Source organism: Nothoprocta perdicaria, unplaced genomic scaffold (assembly GCF_003342845.1).
Source record: "Nothoprocta perdicaria isolate Ctin4 unplaced genomic scaffold, notPer1 scaffold_79, whole genome shotgun sequence".
NCBI classification, from domain to species: Eukaryota; Metazoa; Chordata; class Aves; order Tinamiformes; family Tinamidae; genus Nothoprocta; species Nothoprocta perdicaria.
The window spans coordinates 2,505,701-2,525,632 of NW_020456076.1; the positions used below are offsets into that span (position 1 = coordinate 2,505,701).

The following is a 19,932-nucleotide window of genomic DNA, read 5'->3' on the forward strand; positions in this document are numbered from 1 at the left end:
CATCTTTGAATATCATCACAGAACAGGTGTGAATCCGTATTATATTCTCCATTGTGAAAATGTTCTCTTGAGGGTGAGTTACGATGATTATATCTAAAGTCTGAAGATGTAAGCGTATGCTTTTGGTTTGTATCCTGTGAATAGAGGACAATCATTTTTAAATATGATCTAGGATGCTTAACAGACAGATGTGATTTATATTAGAAGGCTTTTCCCTTCATGTATCCGTCTAAAAGTATGGTCCTGACAAAGGTAGCTGTCATGCATGCCAGTAATGCTGTGTACATCATGATGGATAAATCAGCATGGGCGGTGGTGTTGGTGTCCTCTGGGAAAAGTCATGCACATGTAGCTATAATGCTACAAAAGGAGTTTGATCTCCTTGATGCAGTAATACTATGGAGGGAAGATGTTATCGGATCTCAAGTGGTGCTCTGGCCTGGGACATTCAGTGCATTGGTCAGTGTCTGGATGTATTCAGAACACGGTGGACACCTCTTTTTAAAAAATGTGCATGAAGAGGTAGAGTTCACTTTGCTGGAAGCAATTTAATGCTCCCAGATTGCTGGAGTTAGCATCAGGGACATTTGCTGCCTTCAAATTTAGTGTTCCTTGAATCTTGTTAGCAGAGACAAAAAAAAAAAAAAAGGTTCCATGAATAAGTTATTGCAAAACCAGATTGACCCGTTCAAGCATGCAGATGTTTTATTTAAATATTCCTCAAATGTCTATTTATTCAGCATAACACATGTATTATGCTGCCTTCTGAAATACGATATATGACTGTCAAACAAAATTGTCAAAAACAACAACCTTTGTTTCTTTGTATGATACACAGAAATAATTACATTTCATGTACAGTACAGATGCATTTTACACAGTCATCAACAGTCATTCACTACCAAAACAGCATTTAAATCACCTAAAACACCAAAATAATGTGTATTTCCCAAATTCAGAATAAATCAATGATTTTGCACGTGACATGGAAATAGGAGACAGGACTGGCATTCTGCAAAATCATATTAAATTATTCTTTAAGCTGTATTTTAGCAATGAAAGTACAAGTTGATTCAGGGGTATAACTGTTCTGCAAGTGTATTGCTGTAATGCAGGTGTTTTAGTCCATATGAAAAAGAACAAAGAGGCCAGATTTCTTAAGAGATGCATGACCTAATGGAGTCGGGAGGTTTCCTGGGCTGTATGCAGTAAGTCCCAAATGGATTTTAGTAACAACCTTTTTGTGTTATTTTCCAGATATACCTACTCAAGTACCATGTGACATGAAGTTGTTACAGATTGTTAATAGCGAGGCAGTTTTTAAATCAACATTTTCTTTGACAGAGGGGATCAAGATATATCTTTTTTTCTGAGTATTATGGGGAAATGTAGGATGCAAGTAAAAGCTCTAGATCCCCTCTTGTACACTGCAGTAAAACTTACATAACCCACCAGCTTCCGCAGATTTAGTGCAATTTCATAACTAGGTAAAACAGAGGAGAGAAACATAATTGACTTCAGCAGAGTTACCCAAAATGAGCATCTTGTACGTCAGAAGGCAATCTGTGCTTCTACTATTTATCAATCTTTGGAAGAAATTTAGCAGTTTAATTGAATTAAGCAAATTATTCTAATTTTCACCAAAAAAAAAAAATGAGGGGGAGGAAAGTTAATTGCAAATTTCTGAATAAGTAAACAATAAAAAGAGCAATATGTTACATTATGTGCTATTTTTAATTGAAGCTTAATTTGTGTATGTGACAATATTACTACTTTGGTGAATATACTGTGGCGTATTCCATCCTCTGTTCATCAAAATCTGACAGGTAAGTAGAAATATCAGTATTTGTGTGCAGTAAAAACAACAAATTTCAGTTTTAAGTGGGTGTTTTACTGTAAACTTTAAGATCAGTAAAATGATAAATGCTGTATTGAAGCATACACTACTCAAATTGAGTATGTTAATCATTTATGATAATGGACCCTAATGCACTGAGCCTTTTAATTTGTATGCATATTTTTATTTGCAGACATGCAGTTATTTCTGATTCAGTGGTTTTGACGTATATATGTATGTATTGATATGCATATATTTCGTGTATATCTGGTTTATATGATGTATTTCATGTATATAGGAAGCATTACATTATATCTTTTTACTGTTCATAAAGAAATACGACTTTTATCAGAAAGTTTTCTGTTAACATTAACGTCTCAAAAATGAAACTGAAAAACCTTAATGTGTAGAGCCTTTTTACTGTTTTTAGGCTTGGTCTTTTAGGCAAATTGCAATTTAACTCAGTTATACCCTTGTAGCTTTTGGACCCAAACCACTATATTATTAGTCTTATTAGGTAAGAAAGTATCTTAATACAGATTCTCACGTTTTAGGATGTGAATTTACTGCTACTTACAAGAAGAATTTAGCAATTGTTTTTCAGTGTTTTCCAACATAGCCAATATGCTGCAATATGTAATCAAAGCAAGCCTGGAGATAAGTGCTGGTTAATGACAAAGGAGGTGGGGGGAAAGAAAAAAAAAGAAGTTTAATTCAAATAGTATAGTTACAGTACACAAGGGCAAGAGGCCTGTTCTGAAAGTACAAAAGTAGGCAACATGTTTAGAGAATGATGGACTGTGTTGATTCATCAGTGACCTTGAAATCCCAAACAGTGCAGCAATGTTGGAATGGACAGGGTACTGTCATGGAAGTAGAGGACAGTGGACAAAAAGAACATGACTGAATAGTACATTTGTGGTGCACAGTTTGGCTATAAGATTATTTAAATGTTTGCCAGTATAAGTTTATAGTGCAGATGAACTTGTGTAAATTATCTATTTAAAAGAAAAAATCCTGATTCCTGATACAACAGGTGTACAATGACTTATTGCAGTTGTAACAGTACCTAGGAAGCAAGATAAAACAATAATAAATATTGAACTAACTGAACACCTTCAGTTCACTAATGAGTGTTTGAGTAAGAAATACTGCATTTTTCAAAGGGAAGTTATTTGTACAACTACCATGGAACATTAACAATCAGCATGTTGTAAGTGCACAGAAATGCCCCTTTCTACAGTAATATTTTATCATGCCTAATCTGAAAAACAACATAAATAAACTGAGATCACAGCTCCAAATAATTTCAGCATGCATTATGGTTGTATTTCTTTCAGTCAGTACAAACTTCTTTCATATGAGCATTTTTCTTTCTTTTTTTTCATAGTTTCTCAACAAGTTTGCAGTTTTTAACCAGAAAAAAAAAAATGTTATCAAAATGTTTCTTGTTTTGCATTCAGCAGGAACACAGATTTGTTTCTATTTTTTTATGTTGTGTGTGTTTTTTCTTTTTTTTTTTTTTTTTCTAAAAAGAGCTCTCATGATAAGAAGAAGCATCAATGGGGACATTTCATTGTGCTCATATAGTAAGTCAGAACGGTCACAGAAGCTTCCACTGCATCATCTGTTCAAACAGGGTGTAGAAACTCCATTCGGGTTAACGCACTACAACACTGAAAACCAAAGTGTTTTCCTCCTACACCTCTCGATGGGTGGCTGCTGGTGCACACGTCGAGGGGGCCTTGTCGTTGACAGCTCTTTCCTTCTTCCAAACTCCTTGCTCACTGCTAGAGCTCAACTTGCAATGGTCTTTTTGTTTTCTTTTTTTTTTCTTTTTTTTTCCTGATTTACAAATAATTCCTTATTTTATAAAGCAGATACTCTGACAATGTTTCCTCCTGAGTACTCAGGAGACTCTGGCCTATCATCTCCTTCAGGTGTGGTAACCGGAGGTGTCGGGATGCTAATTATTGCTGTAGTGACGTAAGGTTGCTCACAGTTTAGTTTAACGCACTCCTCCACTTTGGCGTTTAAGCTGGATCGGCTGGAGGAAGAAATAAAAATCCATGAAGAAAGTCTGGATTACCAACAGCGTGCCAGATTCAGCACACCCTACCTCAGCTGGTCATCTTCACGCTGTGATGTTGGAGGGCCCAGTGCCAAGTGGCACAGACATTACTCAAGCCCGAAGGCCTGGTGGTCACCAGGCCCCTATGCAATCCCTAGCCCTCACACAAGGTGCCCCTGCAGCAGATGGTCCTGTGGTCTGGTCTATGGACAGCCCCGTCCCTTCTTCCAGCAGTATTTCTAAAAGGGTCTGAGCTTAGTTTAGTATTTCTAAAATCATTTTGTATTCCTAAAATCATTTAATATTTCTAAAAGGGTCTCACCAGGTAAATGTTTCTGAACAGTGGGGGTATTTTATTTCCTCGCTGTAGAAATTAAGCTTACCATAGTCAAGGGGTATATTGCGTAGAAAAGTGTAAAAAGTGAGGGATAAGTGTAAAAAGTGAGGGATAATCCCATTCTCCAATTGACTTCTACGCCATGACTTTTTTCTTGAGAACTCTTTGTGTGTTGTGCATCCCCAACGGTAAGACCCAATGTTGTATGCATTGGTTGAGGTTTAAATAATGTGCCCATGGACTTGCTGTGTCTTAATTCTATGAGAATTAAGCCTCAGCATTATGAGCAACTTCTAAAAGTCAAGCTCTGTCAAAATGAGGTTGGGTCTTGTGTTTTGTGCTTCAGCTTTTTTGCTTGTTTTTACTTTTTTAGCTTTTTTTTAGCCTAAAGCTTGTGCTCTGTGATTGCAAGTGTGATGTGAGGAAGTCCTCTAGTACAAAAGCAGTGGGTCCAGAAATAATATTTCCTGGAAACACAAGACATAGATTGCAGTGGTTCCATTGCACAACAGCAGAAAAACTTCAGCAGTTGCAAGCTGCTGGATCGCTCATGGAAGTGAAATCCAAACTTAATAATTATTCACAGTAAGCTAGTCAAAATGTCACAAGACTGAATCTCTATAGCAACTAGTGCTGAAAACACTTCTTTTTTTAATGAAGACATATTTGACTTCAATAGAAAACACTTCTGAGTCTCCTGAGATCTTTGCTATGTTTTCAGAGGTGGCGCTCAGTATACCTGAAAGCCAAAAGGCTTGCTTCTGAGAGTGCAAAGATGTTCAGTCACTACAGCCTCTTGAACTGCACTTTTTTGACTTCTTTAATAACTCTTCAAACCAGGAAATATATTATTCCCATCTATTTCATATTTTCATATAGAAGATTCTTTTTCTATGTAACAGCACTTAAGACTGAGAGTCTAGTTCTGTTTCCCTTTTCTGTGAAAATATGAGGAAATCTACTTCTGTCTCTGTTTCTGAACCAAAATAATAGAAATGGCACTGACACAACTTGCTTCTCTTTTCTCATCTTGTACATCTGAATTGAATAGCTTTCTACTTCTCTCTTATAATGTGCTTATTGTGGCCTGTAGTGGTTGGGCCTCTGTTTAATTTAAGAGCTCCAGAAGCTCTTCCTGCAAATATTCCCTGGAGTTTGTGGGGAGGAGAGAACAAAGGAGAGACCTAGAGGATTCTCTTAAATCGGATTAAACTTGGATCAAATTAAATTACGTTTACAAGTGGATGTTTCAGTACCAGTGTACATTTTGGACAACTATTTTACTTTGACCTGTTGCTTCACCATCTAGCCCTGGAGGCCACAAAATGTCTACATCTCTTCTCTAACGAACAGGGGTGGGTCAGCTCTGGGAGTACCAGTGCACAGAAAGTACCTGTTGGACAGAGGTGTTCTCTCCATGCATCGGATCTGGATGGTGCTGAGCTCTTGTACGCTGCCTTGACGGCTACCAGTGAGGGTGGTGTTTGGGATGCGGTAAGTCTTTTTATGTCTTCGTGAGCAGCAGGTGCTGGTAACGCCTTGTTGAGAGGAGAGAGAGGGGCTGTGGCTTGGGGGTCTATTGACTGTGGCAACCTCCATGCAGCTCTCTTCATAGACTTGCTCATCCACAAACTCATGATTCTAGTCCAGAGGAATCCAGCACAGGGACAGAGCACACACACAAAGATAATTAGAGTGAATATATTAATAACGGTTACTTAATGGCTTAAACTGACACAGCTGAAAACACTGGGAAAGTTAGACAGCTTAGTCTTAAGCAGATAGTGTTTAGCCCATCTTAGCTTGGGCTGAATACCTGTAAAAATGTAAACACAGCAAAAAAACCCTTTCTGACTACTAGCTCTAGATAGAAAAAAAAATCCAAATTCTTTTGTAGAATATCAAATGATTATAATGTAGCTTGCATTATGAATATCTGTATAGTTTACAAAGAACCAAGAAATATAACATTCTAATTATGAGTAAAAATGTAAGTTAGGTTTATGTAAAGGTGCTAAATGTCATTTGGAAATAAATAACTTTTGCTATATTAAACTATAATAAAATAAAGTTCATGTATATTTTTCAGATGAGTTTCTGAAGCTTTTTTTTTGAAATACATGTTAGAAATTAGGATTTTAAATAGTATCTGTCAGATATTATTCTATTTAAAAGAAGAAGATTTAATTGAATAGATTAGGAGAAGCTGAAACAGTTATTTAAAATTCTTCCCCAAAGTTCCTAATATATTTTATAATTAAAGTAGATCAATATATCAAAAGATGTACAGAAAATAAAGCCTTTAATTCAAATAAATGTTCTTCATCATGCAATCTTTGCTGAAATTTAGCACAGACAGTAATCTTACAGGTTATCATAGAGCTGAATCAACATTACAGCCAATTGCAAGTTTATTTTAACTTTATTTTAACAAATAAAGAATATTTACAGTTATTTAAAGTAGCCACTCAGATGTCCAGCAAGCTAAAATATTTATGTATTATTTAAGAAAGCCTCCTTTTTAAATATCTCCCCAGTTTCTCTTGGAATTGGTGTGCATAGTCTGAGAATGGTTCAAGTAACATGCTGCAGGCTATTTTACAGTCTTTGCAAGCTTGTTCATTTCAAGTTTTCTGCATTCACTTCAATGCCTGCTGCATTCTCACATATTAGAATATGGGAAACTAGTTTTCTCACCTAAAGAATGGTTTGCTAATGGAAAGGTCACGCAGCTGTTAAGCAGTCACTGTATGTGCACACTCACAATTTCCATAAGAGTTATGGTGCAAATATCAAATCAGTGAGCAAAGTAAACAATTATAGCCAAATGTTTGCTAGAAATTGAAATACTTAGATGAAATGAAATAGACATTATTTTCATTTCTTTTATTCTTCTTTGCTCAGACAATTTTGTGTGGAACTGAGCAGCGTTGAAGAATGCTGATTTCAAGTGATATGAAAAGAAAGAGCTTGCTTGAAAATACACTATTTATAAGGCAGACATACAACAAGATTCTAAATGTGTTCACATAGTGGACATAAATTTCAGAGAAAAAGATGACCAAATAGCTATCCTCCAGTTATACTCAAAAAATTCTATTGTATTTGCCAAGAACTCTACTAGTTTTCTGATTGAAAGTAATTCTTTTGCTTCCTAAAACTATTATGGAGCAAGCAACATGAATTCAATTAGCAACATCCATTAAACAGGTTTGTTGAATGAAATTTGAGTGTAGCCTGGAAATATTTTGAAATACATAGTGGCTTAAATTAATATTTTGGATAGTGTTTACTGATCTCTTGTATCAGCTAAAATTATCTTACAAAATATAAATTTGACATAATTATTTTCATTGCTAATGTAATTTTAACAGAATTTCATCTGTGACCTACACCATGTTTTGAAGAGAAGACATCTTATCCTATAGACTAAACTACTTGACAAGATGAAAAACACTCTTGATGCTCACACAAAGTGATAATTCAAAAGAGGAAGGAAGGAAGAATTGCTCATGTTACTATCGTTGGAACTATCACCTGTGGGACTGCCAGATCCCACAAGCTGGGGACTCACAAATTTCCTAATTTCTGCCTAAATATTTGGAATTGATGATCTGAGCAGGCAGTAGTCAATACACAGCTTGGCGTCCCTATATACATTTTTGTGTTCTTGTGTTGTATGGCCATCAGTACCAGATGCAGGACTTAATAGCCAAGAAAAACAGAATGTAGATTATATGCAAATTTAGGATAGAAGGTTTTTTTTTTCCTTTGGTCATTAAAACAAGACTGGTTGAAAAAGAGAAAAAGAAAAGCTTTTCATATTCCACTACTATCAGTAGAAGAAATTTGAAAGTTTTAAGTTTGAATTCAGCTCCCACCAAATGACTAATTTCTTTTTATGATTCCAAAGAGAGTTCGAAAAGAACTATGCTGACTTTAAAACCCTACTGAGTTTTAAAGTAAGTTTGTAATCAACTGTGGAACAATTTCAGGCAAATTGTTATTACCAGTTCTAGTACAGAAAGTTTCAAAAATATTCATAAAATGCCCAGCCTGAATCTTGACAAAGGAGCTACATTATACTGTGAATAGGAAGCAAGACATTTTGTGCTGCAGCACATTAGATCACAAATGAATATTCCAAAAGTCAGCATGAAGGAAACATAAGTTTCTGTGAGATGACACGTCAGTATCTAAATGACATAGCAACTGGGCCATTTTGCTTAAAAGCAAGTGCTGTCAAAATGAAAATAGTAAATTATACATATACCTACACTGTATTTTAATTTAGTACTGTCTGTGAGGAGGAAATCTTTTCATCTTTTCAAGCAGCAGCAGTAAGGCTTCTGCAATGACCTCTATTATATATTACAGAAGTATTACTACGTTTTTTAGTGAAAATCTAAAACCTGAATATAAAGGTAAAACAACATAGCAAGAAGAACTCAAAAACAAAAGAGAAGTTTCAGAGCAGATTTTTTTACTGAGATGCATTTAAAAAAATCTTTTATGGATATCTCAGCATGTCTTTAAATGATGGTTTCAAGGAGGAATTGAGAGGGTGTTGGGGTAGAACTGAGGAAGGAAGCCATGAAGTAACTGAAACCTTTGATTTGGCCTCTGAGAATAAAATAATTTACTCCCTATTGCACAGTTCTGGAACTGCCATGAGTATTAGGGGATGGATAGGAGAATTTTATTGTAGGTGTTTGTATCTGATCAGATTGATCAGTTACATAAGATCCAGAGTTGAGAAACCCTGCTTTAATTTTTTGGTTCCTTTTTGTTTGTTTTGTTTTGTTTCGCTTTGTTTTGTTTCACTTTGTTTCAGTAATTCTTTATGCATAAAAATGGACAAAATTATGCTGATGTCTCATAATCCAGATGTTCAGCACCTACTAATTTGACATCAAGGTTTTATACCATTTGTCAAGAATTTTCAGTGGCAAAGTGCTTGTTGATGGCCAATTTTTAGATGCATCTGGAACCTATAAAACTACATGTAAATTTGTAAATGGCAGCTTAATGGATGCTGACAAACAGAGGATATATTCTTAATGGCAAAATAATTCCTCAAAAATATTAAAAAATGGATTTAATTTTAGCATACACATTTCCTAAATCTATAAAAATTAAATTTAATCTAACTAGTCTCTAAGCTTGTACCTTCCTTAGGGAATGATAAAAGAGTAAAAAGTGTAAAATTAGGGATCATTAGCGTTATTGTAGTGACATTATCTGTCCAAAATTATACTGGTAAACACAGCATTTTAATTATTTCTGAATCATAACTTTGCTGTAATTTACTATCTTTCATAGCTATGTGGTTACCCAGGTGTTTACTAAGGCAAAAGACAAGAGAGCACATGATAAGAAGTCCTTTCGGTTAATAGGTAGTTTCAGATCTAGATACATATATTTGGGATGCTATAAATTACATCGTTGACTTCTACAGATGTGCCAACGTCTAAACCGAAGTTAAAGGACTTCGAAGCTTTGCATCTGCATCTGGATTAAGCGGTTGAAGTTTCCAAATAAGATGCCCAGGGATCCTCTCTCGCAGTCACTTCAGTCAGAATCATGCTCATGTTATGGTTAACACTTCCTTCTCTATAAAGGCAGCACCTACCTCTATACAAATTTTCCCACTATTTGCTCAGGCTAAAGATTGCTTTGACTGCAAGGTTTTGGATGTGTGAGGACTACAAATTGTGCCTATAAACTGTACTGCAGAAAAAATGCAAAAGATATATTATCTAGCATACGAAATACCATACTGAAGGTCACATCTGCAGCTGGGCTATACTCATGTCATTTCACTGATGACAGTATTTTTTACCCTAAATGAGGCTCTCATCCGGGATCTCTGTCTGGTATTTACATGCATTACATATAATGTTTTAAAATAAGTTAAAATAGCCTTTCTTTCTAGCTAATGTCTGTCATGTGAAAGTTTATAAATTAGAATAAACACTAAAAGCATTCAGAATTAGACTTATTTAGAAATCTTTTCCCATAAATTCCATTTTCTTACCGTGGTTTTTTCCAGGCAGTGAAGCAGGTGGTGGTGCTGTGTTTCAAAGGAAGAGCCAGATTTGCTAACAAAGGCCTGTTCTTCTTCACTGGAGGACTGTTAATACATAGAACTGTATTATTCTCATTTCTGAACAAGAGGGCTCTTATCCAAATATTTGATCAGAACTAATCTGGATTGTATACTGTAGCATAACTGCAATGCTTCATCTACATGGTATAACCCCAATTAGTTTGGATATAATCACTCTTTTGCTTGTTCATTTTTTAATCAAAATATTTTCTGTCCTTCCCTTGAACTCCTTTTAGATGTTTCCTTCCTGGGTCTTCTGTGTATAGACACATTAACACAATTCACGTGTGCAATCATCACACAAGCTTTGAATGTTGAATCAATGCATACTTTAAGTTATCATAAATATAAGTGACAGGAAGATGCTTTTTTTTCCTGAGAATGTGCCTCATTTGAAGGAAATTAAACATAGTTGCCCTCCTGGGATCATTTCACAGTGCTGAAGAATTTGTGGTATTGCTGCTTACACAAAAATTCATGTCAGTGATCCCAATCTGCTGAGTTCGGAAAGTGTAGAGCAGATGTTACTGACACAGAATGAAGAATTAAGTAGAAAGCCTCCACTGTTTGTTAATCACTTTCATAATTGTTCAATGGAAAGCAGCAAACTAAATAAAGAAGAAAGTGGCAAAATAGGGAAGATTACAATTCAACATTAGGATGTTTGAAATCTGCATGGCAATTAAGCTATTTGGTATCTCTTCAGTTGGACAGGCTTTCATGAAAAACTGGGCAGCTACTTCTTCCCCTTCTGGCTATGCATTGAGATTTTTAGCACTTTTTAAACAGAAGGGAAATTGAGAAATGGAAGCCTCCCTGTATTCCTTCGCAAACTGCCTAAATCATATGAAGTGGAGGGATTAAGAAACAGTCTTCAGTCTTCCTCCTGCTTCTCTCTGAGTGGGCACAACGCTGTCCCCAGGCATCCTATGGAGCTGTGGAGTTGTTGGGGATCCCATTCCCAGGCTCAAGCTTCCAAATCTGCATCTGGGGCTCCCCATTAGGGGAAGGTGCCTGGGTGACATTCGATATCTCTGAAATAGACACCCATGTTTGAACTAAACATTGAGATTCTCTTCAGAGAGAAACAGGTTCCTTCCAGGGAGCATTTTGCTCTGCACTGTCTTCTCATGGGATGATGCTCTGGAGTTATCTTTTCCGCTCATAGATGAGGGGAGGAGGATATGCAGACTCTGTCACCCACGTTTTAGCTGCCCTAAGCCAAATGAGATGAATACTGCTTATGTCCCTAAGATGTAAACATTGCATCCTGTCTTAGTGAAGTCTGTCATAGGATCTTCTCCTAATAATGTGGGTTACATTTAAATCCAGCATTTTTCTTTATCTACTTCCCTCATTTTTTCAATATTCCACCATCAATATGCATAAGCTTCCTTTAATAATAATAATAATAATAATAATAATTGTCCAATTCATTCTTCCTTAATCTACATCTGTAGGTAACATTGTCTAAAGACCCAAGTTAACTTGTCCTGATGATAAATAGAATAAACTACTGCTGGACTATTATTAAACTGTTACTGTGCAAGTGGATTATATAACAATATTACCTGCTGCAACTGGTTGCTCAGTAAGCCATTTCGCTTGCTCTGCATGTAGGCATTAGCACTCCCACTCTTTGCTGCACGGATTCGGGCAAGTCTGGCTTTCTGCATAAAGGAGACAAAAAGGAATAGTGTCACTGATGTCTGCATTATGCTGCTCATCTGTAATGGCTAAATGAAATCAGCTGCCTACAAATACCAATGACATAATCACTGAAGGGACAGGATGGATTATATCGTCCTCTAGGTGGAGCAAAACATAATTATTTTTCCATGTAAAATAAAAGGAGCACTGAATTTTTTTATTCAGAATTTTGGAGAGAGGATTACAGCTCAGCATGGAAGCGCCTCTTTTCTGTACATGGCCACGATTGTGCTGTTGTCCCTCATGAGTCAGGAACATGGCTTCCATCTCAACTGCTCCTGCAGTGATAACCCCTCTAAAGAGGAAAAATGCATCAGAGAAATATGACTTTTCAACTTCTCCAAGCTTCCAAGGTTTCTCAGAGCACTCTGAATATTTGTATAAGGGAGCATGTGATAGCTCTTTGCACACCAGATTCTCTCTAAGATTCTGAATGTCTACCTGGTCTTTTAAAGGCCTTTTTGCCTCTTCATGTTTGCTTTCATAATCAGTCTTAATACTTGTCATATCTGATCACATAACTATCACATCTGAAAATAATTTCAGTTTTTGGAGAATGTAGGCATCAGGTTGCTGAAAGAGATGGTGATGAAATTAGAGAATTTTCAGGTGAGGTTTCTTGTTTGCGTAGGTGGCTTCCATCTCAGAGGACAAGGCATTGTAAATGAAGGATGTTTTTAATTCCTGAATTCTGTAAAACAGTTAGAAGCCAACATTATGGTAGAATATGAAGGGGGAAGAAATCCTCTCTACTTTAGAGAAACACTATGGAAAACAAAAATGTATAAGACTTGTAGAATGGCATCTTGGTTTAACAACTTTTTTAGCTGTTCCTTATACATCCGAGAGAGTCTGGAATAGCTTTTTCATTCTTAAGGTCAAGTGCAAAGCAGCAATTGGAGCTGAATGATTTCTACTGAGGCAGAAAAGGAGAAACAAGTGAAAAACTTGGAAAAGAAAGAGTTGATATAATAATAAGGATCTTATATCTGATAGTTACTCAGCTGATATTTTCAGAAAATGAAGGGGACACATTTCTCCTCCCTACTCCCCAGTTTCTGTGGCATTAAATGCCACTATGGAATGACTGAGAATCCCTGAGCACTCACCACAGAAAGAAGCAGACTGGTTACTGCAGCCACCAAATCTCTCTGGGATGATTAATAATTAACTGACTATGAGGAATGACTCAACACCACGCTTCTTTGCACTCACAGTGCAAAAGAGTGTCCTCAACAATGAGCCAAGAAAGGCACGACAGTAAAAAGCAAAAATAGCTAGAATCTGACCTATGTTACATATTGTGCATTTATTATCATTTAATTGTTCCAAAAGAAGATAGGATAATACTGTACGTTTGCATTGGTGAAGTCAAGATGCTCAGGAGAGTTTTTTGAGTTGCCTCTTTTTTTTTTTTTTTCTTTTGTTATATCAACCATATTAGAACAAAATTGTGATTTCCTGTCTTCCTTAGCATACATAACCTTCCCATCTGGAATGGTAAAATAACTATCATAGCGATAAAGAATGAACTGAACTATATTGTTTATATCGCCTGCACTATGCAGCTGTGCAGCTAAATTCCCATTTTCCCTTCCTCCTCTTACCAATGAAATAGCAACTGCGGCTCCCCTGACACACATTTTGTCACTCTACTCTTGTGGGGGCCATAGAGACTGGATTGGGAAAAAATAACTCTTTCAGTCATGGCTTTCTTTCGGATGACCCCCAGCTGGAGAGCACCCAGGCAGTCTTGCATCCTGCAGTGAGTTACCCAGTGCACTGCCTGCAGAAGGGGAGTCCTGCAGAGCTGGAAAATGATTTACAGCTCTGAGCTCCAGGCTCGTCAGGGCTCCTTGATGGAGGCATCTGAGACCAATGGAATGGTCACAACCAAGTCCTCAGGACCAAAATTAAAAATTCCCTAAGGGTGGCAGAAAACACATTATATTCAATGTGAAACTCCACAGATGTATCTCCTGTGTGATGGGATGAAGGTTGGGAAAAGTATAACAGTACTACAGAATTCAGTCATGAGATTAAATATGTACACAGGGTTATGTTTATAAATATATTAAAAGTCTCTCTTGGCAATTCTGATTAGCATTAGAAACTCAAGATGCTTTAGAAATGCTGTTGAAGGAGGCAATATAGAGTCCCATAAATAACTGACTTCAGTCACAAAAATTTCTTTAGCTCTAATGCTTTTCAGTGTGCTTTTATGTAGGGAAATGCATTAAATTTAATGAGCAAACATTTTACATACATTAGTTATGCCTTTTTCTTTTAGCAATTCATATTCATTTTCTCTTTTAATGGCAGAAGTAATAATTACAGGGCAGCTCAATTTAATAAATACAAAAAAAATCAGTTCATGAGACTATCTTAATAGATGTCCTATAAGAGTATAATATTAAGTTGTACTTTCCATACAAAGATCTCAAATTGCTTTATGAATATGAATTTGCTGAGACTTAGAAAGCTTTTGTGAGCTGGAAACTAATAGCTTACATCTTTCTAGCTGGAACTCATTAAGATGGCACGAATTTACAGCATTTACCAAAGGGAGGACAATAGATCTATTATTAAGACAGGAACTAGATATTGTGGCTTCTCTGCTTATACTTCAGCTTTCAGAAAATACTTCAGAAACTGGAACTATTCACAGTGTTACAGTGTGAATTCTGTTACAGTGATAAATTTTTTTTTTAGTGCTTCTACCTGGTTTAAATTGAAGTCTTAGTGTATGTTGTCCAGCAACTCCCCACATTTCCAATCAAGGAATCATTAAAAGCTTATGTCAGCTACAAGATTTTAAGGGTTGTACACTGGGGATTAAATTCCCATGAAGGGCAGAAAAATGATGTGAAGGCATTAGAAGCACTGTGATTACACAAGAATAGTGTCTTTCTTTTGTCTGTGAACTGCATTTTCTGTCATGTCCAACAGGAGATGAATGATAACTGCCCCTTTCAAACACTGCAAAGTCCCAGCTTTCTCCTTTTGTGTGATATCCTGCAGAAGAAGAAAGGGTAAATTCTTCTTTAGTGGTTTATCGTCTTTACTCTAGGCCATTGGATGTTTGTTAAATCTTGTTTTCTGTATTTTTTTACTGCTTCTAGGAAAAAAACACGTCTGAAATAAAGTTCTTTTAGTTATCCTAATGGAATGATCATGTATGAACATCCTATCTGAAATCTCAAAAATCAAAGATTGTTTCAAATTCTTGCTTGTATTTTCACAGCACTTCTCTTTCAAATGCTTTATTTTTTTTTTCTAACTTCAAAGTTAGAGTCAAACTTCAAATTCAAGTTAGAGGTGGGGTCTTGTCTAAGACAGCAGGTTGTGGCAACCCAAAAAACACTCATATTCATGTTAGATTATGACAAAAACCTTAAAAAGGGAAACCACTGTTGATCAGCAACTACTAGCTCTATCAGATATAAAAAGAAAAACATTTATTCACATTCATTAACAATGTTTTAAATAGCAACAAATATACAAACACACACAAACAGAAGCGCCTTTCTAACTTTGAACACTCAAGATCCCTTCAGCAGTCTAGCTGTGGTGAGAAAGAGGTTTCTTCATCTCAAGGTAAAGCTTAGCGAGCTTCCAGGAATCAATTTTGTTAGGAGCTTCTCTTCGCTTTGTTATGTAAGAAGCTTGCCCCTATGGTTTGGTAACAAGTAGCCTCTGATAGTTCCTTTCTGCTGCTCCTCCCCAGACTAGTAACTGCCTTCAGATGACACTGAAAACCTGCTATTTACTTACCTGATGTTTGCTGATCGTTTTTGTGATCTTGTTAAAATAAAAAATAAAAAGTCTTTCACAGTCTTTGGGTGACTCTTAGAGCCATAGACAAAATGGTGTGAATATAAGTCGCATTGAGCTTACATTGGCAAATTGGTTTTCTTTGGTCTTTCATAAGTTCATCCTATATGTTTACTTTCAAATGAAGAATCACTTCTACATTTCAGGCTTTGTTCTGCTAATTTTCAGTAATTGTAAATAATTTAATTTAGCTGACAATAATTTATAATATGCCGATTTGCAGTAGAAAGAAAGTGCTGGTTGCTTTGTACATTAATGTATTTGGAATTCTTATTGCCTTTTTCACAATATACTCACATCATTGCTTTGTAAAAATAAGCTTTATATGCTTTTGTGTTGCATTCAAAAATCTTGGGTAAGTTCTGTTAGTTACGTTTCTGCAGCCCAGATGAGCTTAATGTCCTGTTTAGTTTAAATATAACCTCACAAATACCTCAAGTACAATCAGTAAGTAAAACAAAACAAAACACATCTTTCCCCTCCAACCAGAAAAAAAAAATCCCCCCAAAAAACAGAGCTCAATCATTCTTAGGGACATAATGCATAAAATCAGTCTTTCATGTGATTATGATCTTTTACCAATATAGAAAATATGTATAGAAAAAAAGTCAGCTTTTACAGCTGATAGTTGTTTGTATGTTCTGCTGAGGCACCATGAAAACTCATTCTAGGGAGTCAGTGCTTGGACAACGGAAAATAAGGGTTCTCCAGTGATCAGGAAATGAACGATAATGGAGAAATGGATCTGTGTGTAACATTTCTTGGTTAAGAGGATAGAAGAGTCCTGCCTCCAAAATATGCAGAAAAAAAAAAACTGCATGGAAAACATGGAGTAAAACCAGCAAGTGATGCTCCATTCAGGTACAAGAGTATCGTGTCAAAAGTATTGCAGTACTTGGGATGGGGCTCTGCATCCATGGTGCTATTCTGTGATCAGAAAAACCCAGTTCAGGTGGGTATTATGTAAGAAGCTGTGTATGTATGTATGTAGCTACCCAGCTGACTAGCTGAGGAAAGCTCTGGAAACAGGATTCTTCCAAATAGTCCTCTCAGTTGTGATATATCTACTTCTTTTACTACTATCTAATTCTTCCATGAATGTTAATTTCCATGTCGACTTGGGGTGATTTATTTATTGACAGAGTAGGTCAAATCCTTTTCCCTTATTGACTGATAAAATAAGCACAGCTGATTGTTCTTTATGTTGATGTCCACAGATCTATTACAGTATTCCTTTTATAGCAATGCACTTCCATGATTGGAAGCAGGGCCATCTTCTAAAACACACTCAAAATGAGATGTATTACAAATAAAAATCTCTTCTCTGTCTTTTGAGTATTGTCTTCAAAGAGGTAGGAACTTAGAACTTGAAGAATTTGATCTTTTTGCTTGAATATTCTTACACAGCTGTACAGCTACATATTGCTAAATCCAGACTGAGCAGTAGCCAAGAAGTTCTTTTCATTGACTTTTTTTCTAAGTTCATCAGACCTAATCACTTCACTTCTGATTACTTCATCCTGTAACTCATTTTAGATTGAGATAGAAAATTAATATTGCAATAGGAGATATCTATGGAGCAGACACATGCAGTGATAGGTTAAGCAGAACTCAAAGTCATTTTCTCCAAGCACAAACACGGTTGTCTTTCATCCTAACTGTGCGTTTCTCTGAGAAACAGAGAAAAAGACACCTTGTAAGACTGACTTCATCACTTCATATTCCAGTTGGTAACATACAACGAGCTCAGTGTTTTGGGATCAGCAAAAGTCAGTTATTAGCTCAGTCAGTTTTATACAGGAAGACTATGAGACAATCTACTAATCTAATTTTTGCAAGGTATTTTTAGTGGCCATCTTGTTCTAACTGGAAGTGCAAACAAGACTTATAAAATACGATTTTACAACATGTAGCAAGGCTGGTTCCCTTCTTTCCAGTTATTATAAAAGCTCAGACACATTGATTCCTGGGATCAAACAGATCCATTATCCATGACTGGCATAGTACTCGGAGGCACTGTAATGAAGCACTGTGTTGTCTCTGATGGATGCTATTCTTTCATTCTCTGCTGTGATTACATAAATAGAATTGAAAAAGTTCTGTACAAACCAATGCAGTATAAAGGTAGTGCATTTTCTGAATTTTCCAGTTGCAGGAAGCAGGAAAATTCATCTAGAACTAGTTAACTGCTAACACATAGGACAAAATAAAATGCAAAAGGGTATGTGGGACTAATGGATAAGTAAGATATGATATCTGTGTCATTGAAGCAACCTGTATTTGACATTAGAATTCTGTGTGTCTGCAACAAGGAGGACATTGCATTTCTGCGATACCAGTGATTTCTGTTGTGGTCACTTTTCTCATCTGTCGGCATTCTTCCAAGATGTGGCTGTCTTGTGGGTGAGAATACAATATCTTCAATTCAGGCTTATTTCTGAATTTCTTGGCCATATATCTGAATTTCTTGGCCATATATCAGGCCATGTATCAGGAATACCTGATTCTGAAATGCTCCAGGAATGGTTTCATTCTGTCCTTTTTTTTTTTTTTTTTTTAATCTTTCTCTCTATGGAGGAATCTGATCAAAAAGGTGGCCAGAAAGAAAAACACAATCATTTTGCACATCTAATACAGGTGCTTTTGTCTGTAGGAGGCAGACACAGCCTGTAGTGAGTTGTGTGCTCCTTGCCTGTTTCTTCCACAGTCATAGCCTGCTCATAGCTGGAGAGAGGTGAACTCACAGAGGGATGAACAATTTCTGGAGTATAGACAGAATCAAAATTACCCTAATGGTAAAGGGAGGTTATGGAACCACAAAAAAAAAAAAAAAAAAAAAAAAAAAAAGTGGCATGAAAGTGGCATGATATCTTGACCCTGGTAATGTCTGCTATATCCCAAGTCTTCCAGCTGCCACCATTGTCAGGGGTTCAGGCGTTATCATCTGACTTGCTTCCCACCAGAGGGTTGGAAGAAGTGGACAGTGGTGGGTATATTGGCCATGATATGAAAATAAAGGTGACTGATGACAATTGGATGCATCTTTTCTGTGAAATAGTTCTTCTCGCCTTGCCCAGATCGGGCAGGAAGGAAAGGTACATTGCCACAGGGCTTGTTGGTATCTTCCTAGTGAGATATTCAGAAAGTCAAAGAAACAGACTTTTGCTTTTGTCTTTTTCTGGTTAAGCTCTTTTTCTGAAGTATTTTAATCAAAGCTGAGGTGAGGAAACAAGGTTCCTCATAATCAGATCCCCAAGAGCCTAAATCTGTGAGTTAAACACATGGATAAGTGAAACAAACAGTTCAGCCAGACATCAGAAATAATGATTAGATTTTGTTTTCCCTCAGAAAGCTCTGGAGGAAAGAAATTCTGACCAAAAAAAATACAGAAAATATCTTTAGTAGGTTGTGACCAAAAAAAATACAGAAAATATCTTTAGTAGGTTGGACTGCAACTATTGTCTTAAAATGCTGGATCTAGTTTGACTGTACAATGAAGTACCATCATCATGGAGGTGTGTATTTTGAGTTAAAAGAAAAAGGAACCATTTTCTTCATTACAACATTATAATATTTGCATCTGAAGCTGATACTAGGCGGGTAGCATATGCATATAACAGTCCTGTTAAAAAATATGCAATTTCAGGACACACAACATCTAAAATATTATCTTTTATCTATTGCTCAACAACACAAGAGGAAGAGAGAGCTAGCAGTTCACCTTTTGTGCCCTGCGCTTGTCTGCTCGTTGGTTCTGGTGGTAGATACGGCTGAAGTTGGAGACAATTACAGGAACCGGCAAAGCAATGACCAAGACCCCACTCAGGGAGCATATTGAACCAAAAATCTTGCCAGCTATTGTCTTCGGCACCATGTCACCATACCTGAGTTAAAGGAAACAGAATGTTAGATAATATAGAACTCTTCTGAAGTGTGGAATTTCAAGTTGAACTAATTACATAAACTTGTCTTGCAAATAATCCTTTATGCTTATACATAATACCTTATACACATGTGCACACATATACTGCATG

The 19,932-nt window shown here is 36.4% G+C and overlaps 1 protein-coding gene across 1 annotated transcript in view; it reads right to left on the minus strand.

The window, feature by feature from the left end:
* Positions 1 to 2,240: 2,240 nt before the first annotated feature.
* The window catches only part of KCND2 (potassium voltage-gated channel subfamily D member 2), a 265,629-nt gene continuing 247,937 nt past the window's right edge, over positions 2,241 to 19,932 (minus strand). Inside the window, exons 3-7 of the mRNA XM_026051670.1 lie at positions 19,620 to 19,782; positions 11,926 to 12,024; positions 10,283 to 10,378; positions 5,639 to 5,886; positions 2,241 to 3,884 (exon numbers count right to left, since the gene is read on the minus strand). Of these exons, the coding sequence (XP_025907455.1) occupies positions 3,707 to 3,884; positions 5,639 to 5,886; positions 10,283 to 10,378; positions 11,926 to 12,024; positions 19,620 to 19,782 (784 nt within the window). The 3' untranslated portion in view covers positions 2,241 to 3,706. The remainder of the gene's footprint in view (positions 3,885 to 5,638; positions 5,887 to 10,282; positions 10,379 to 11,925; positions 12,025 to 19,619; positions 19,783 to 19,932) is intronic.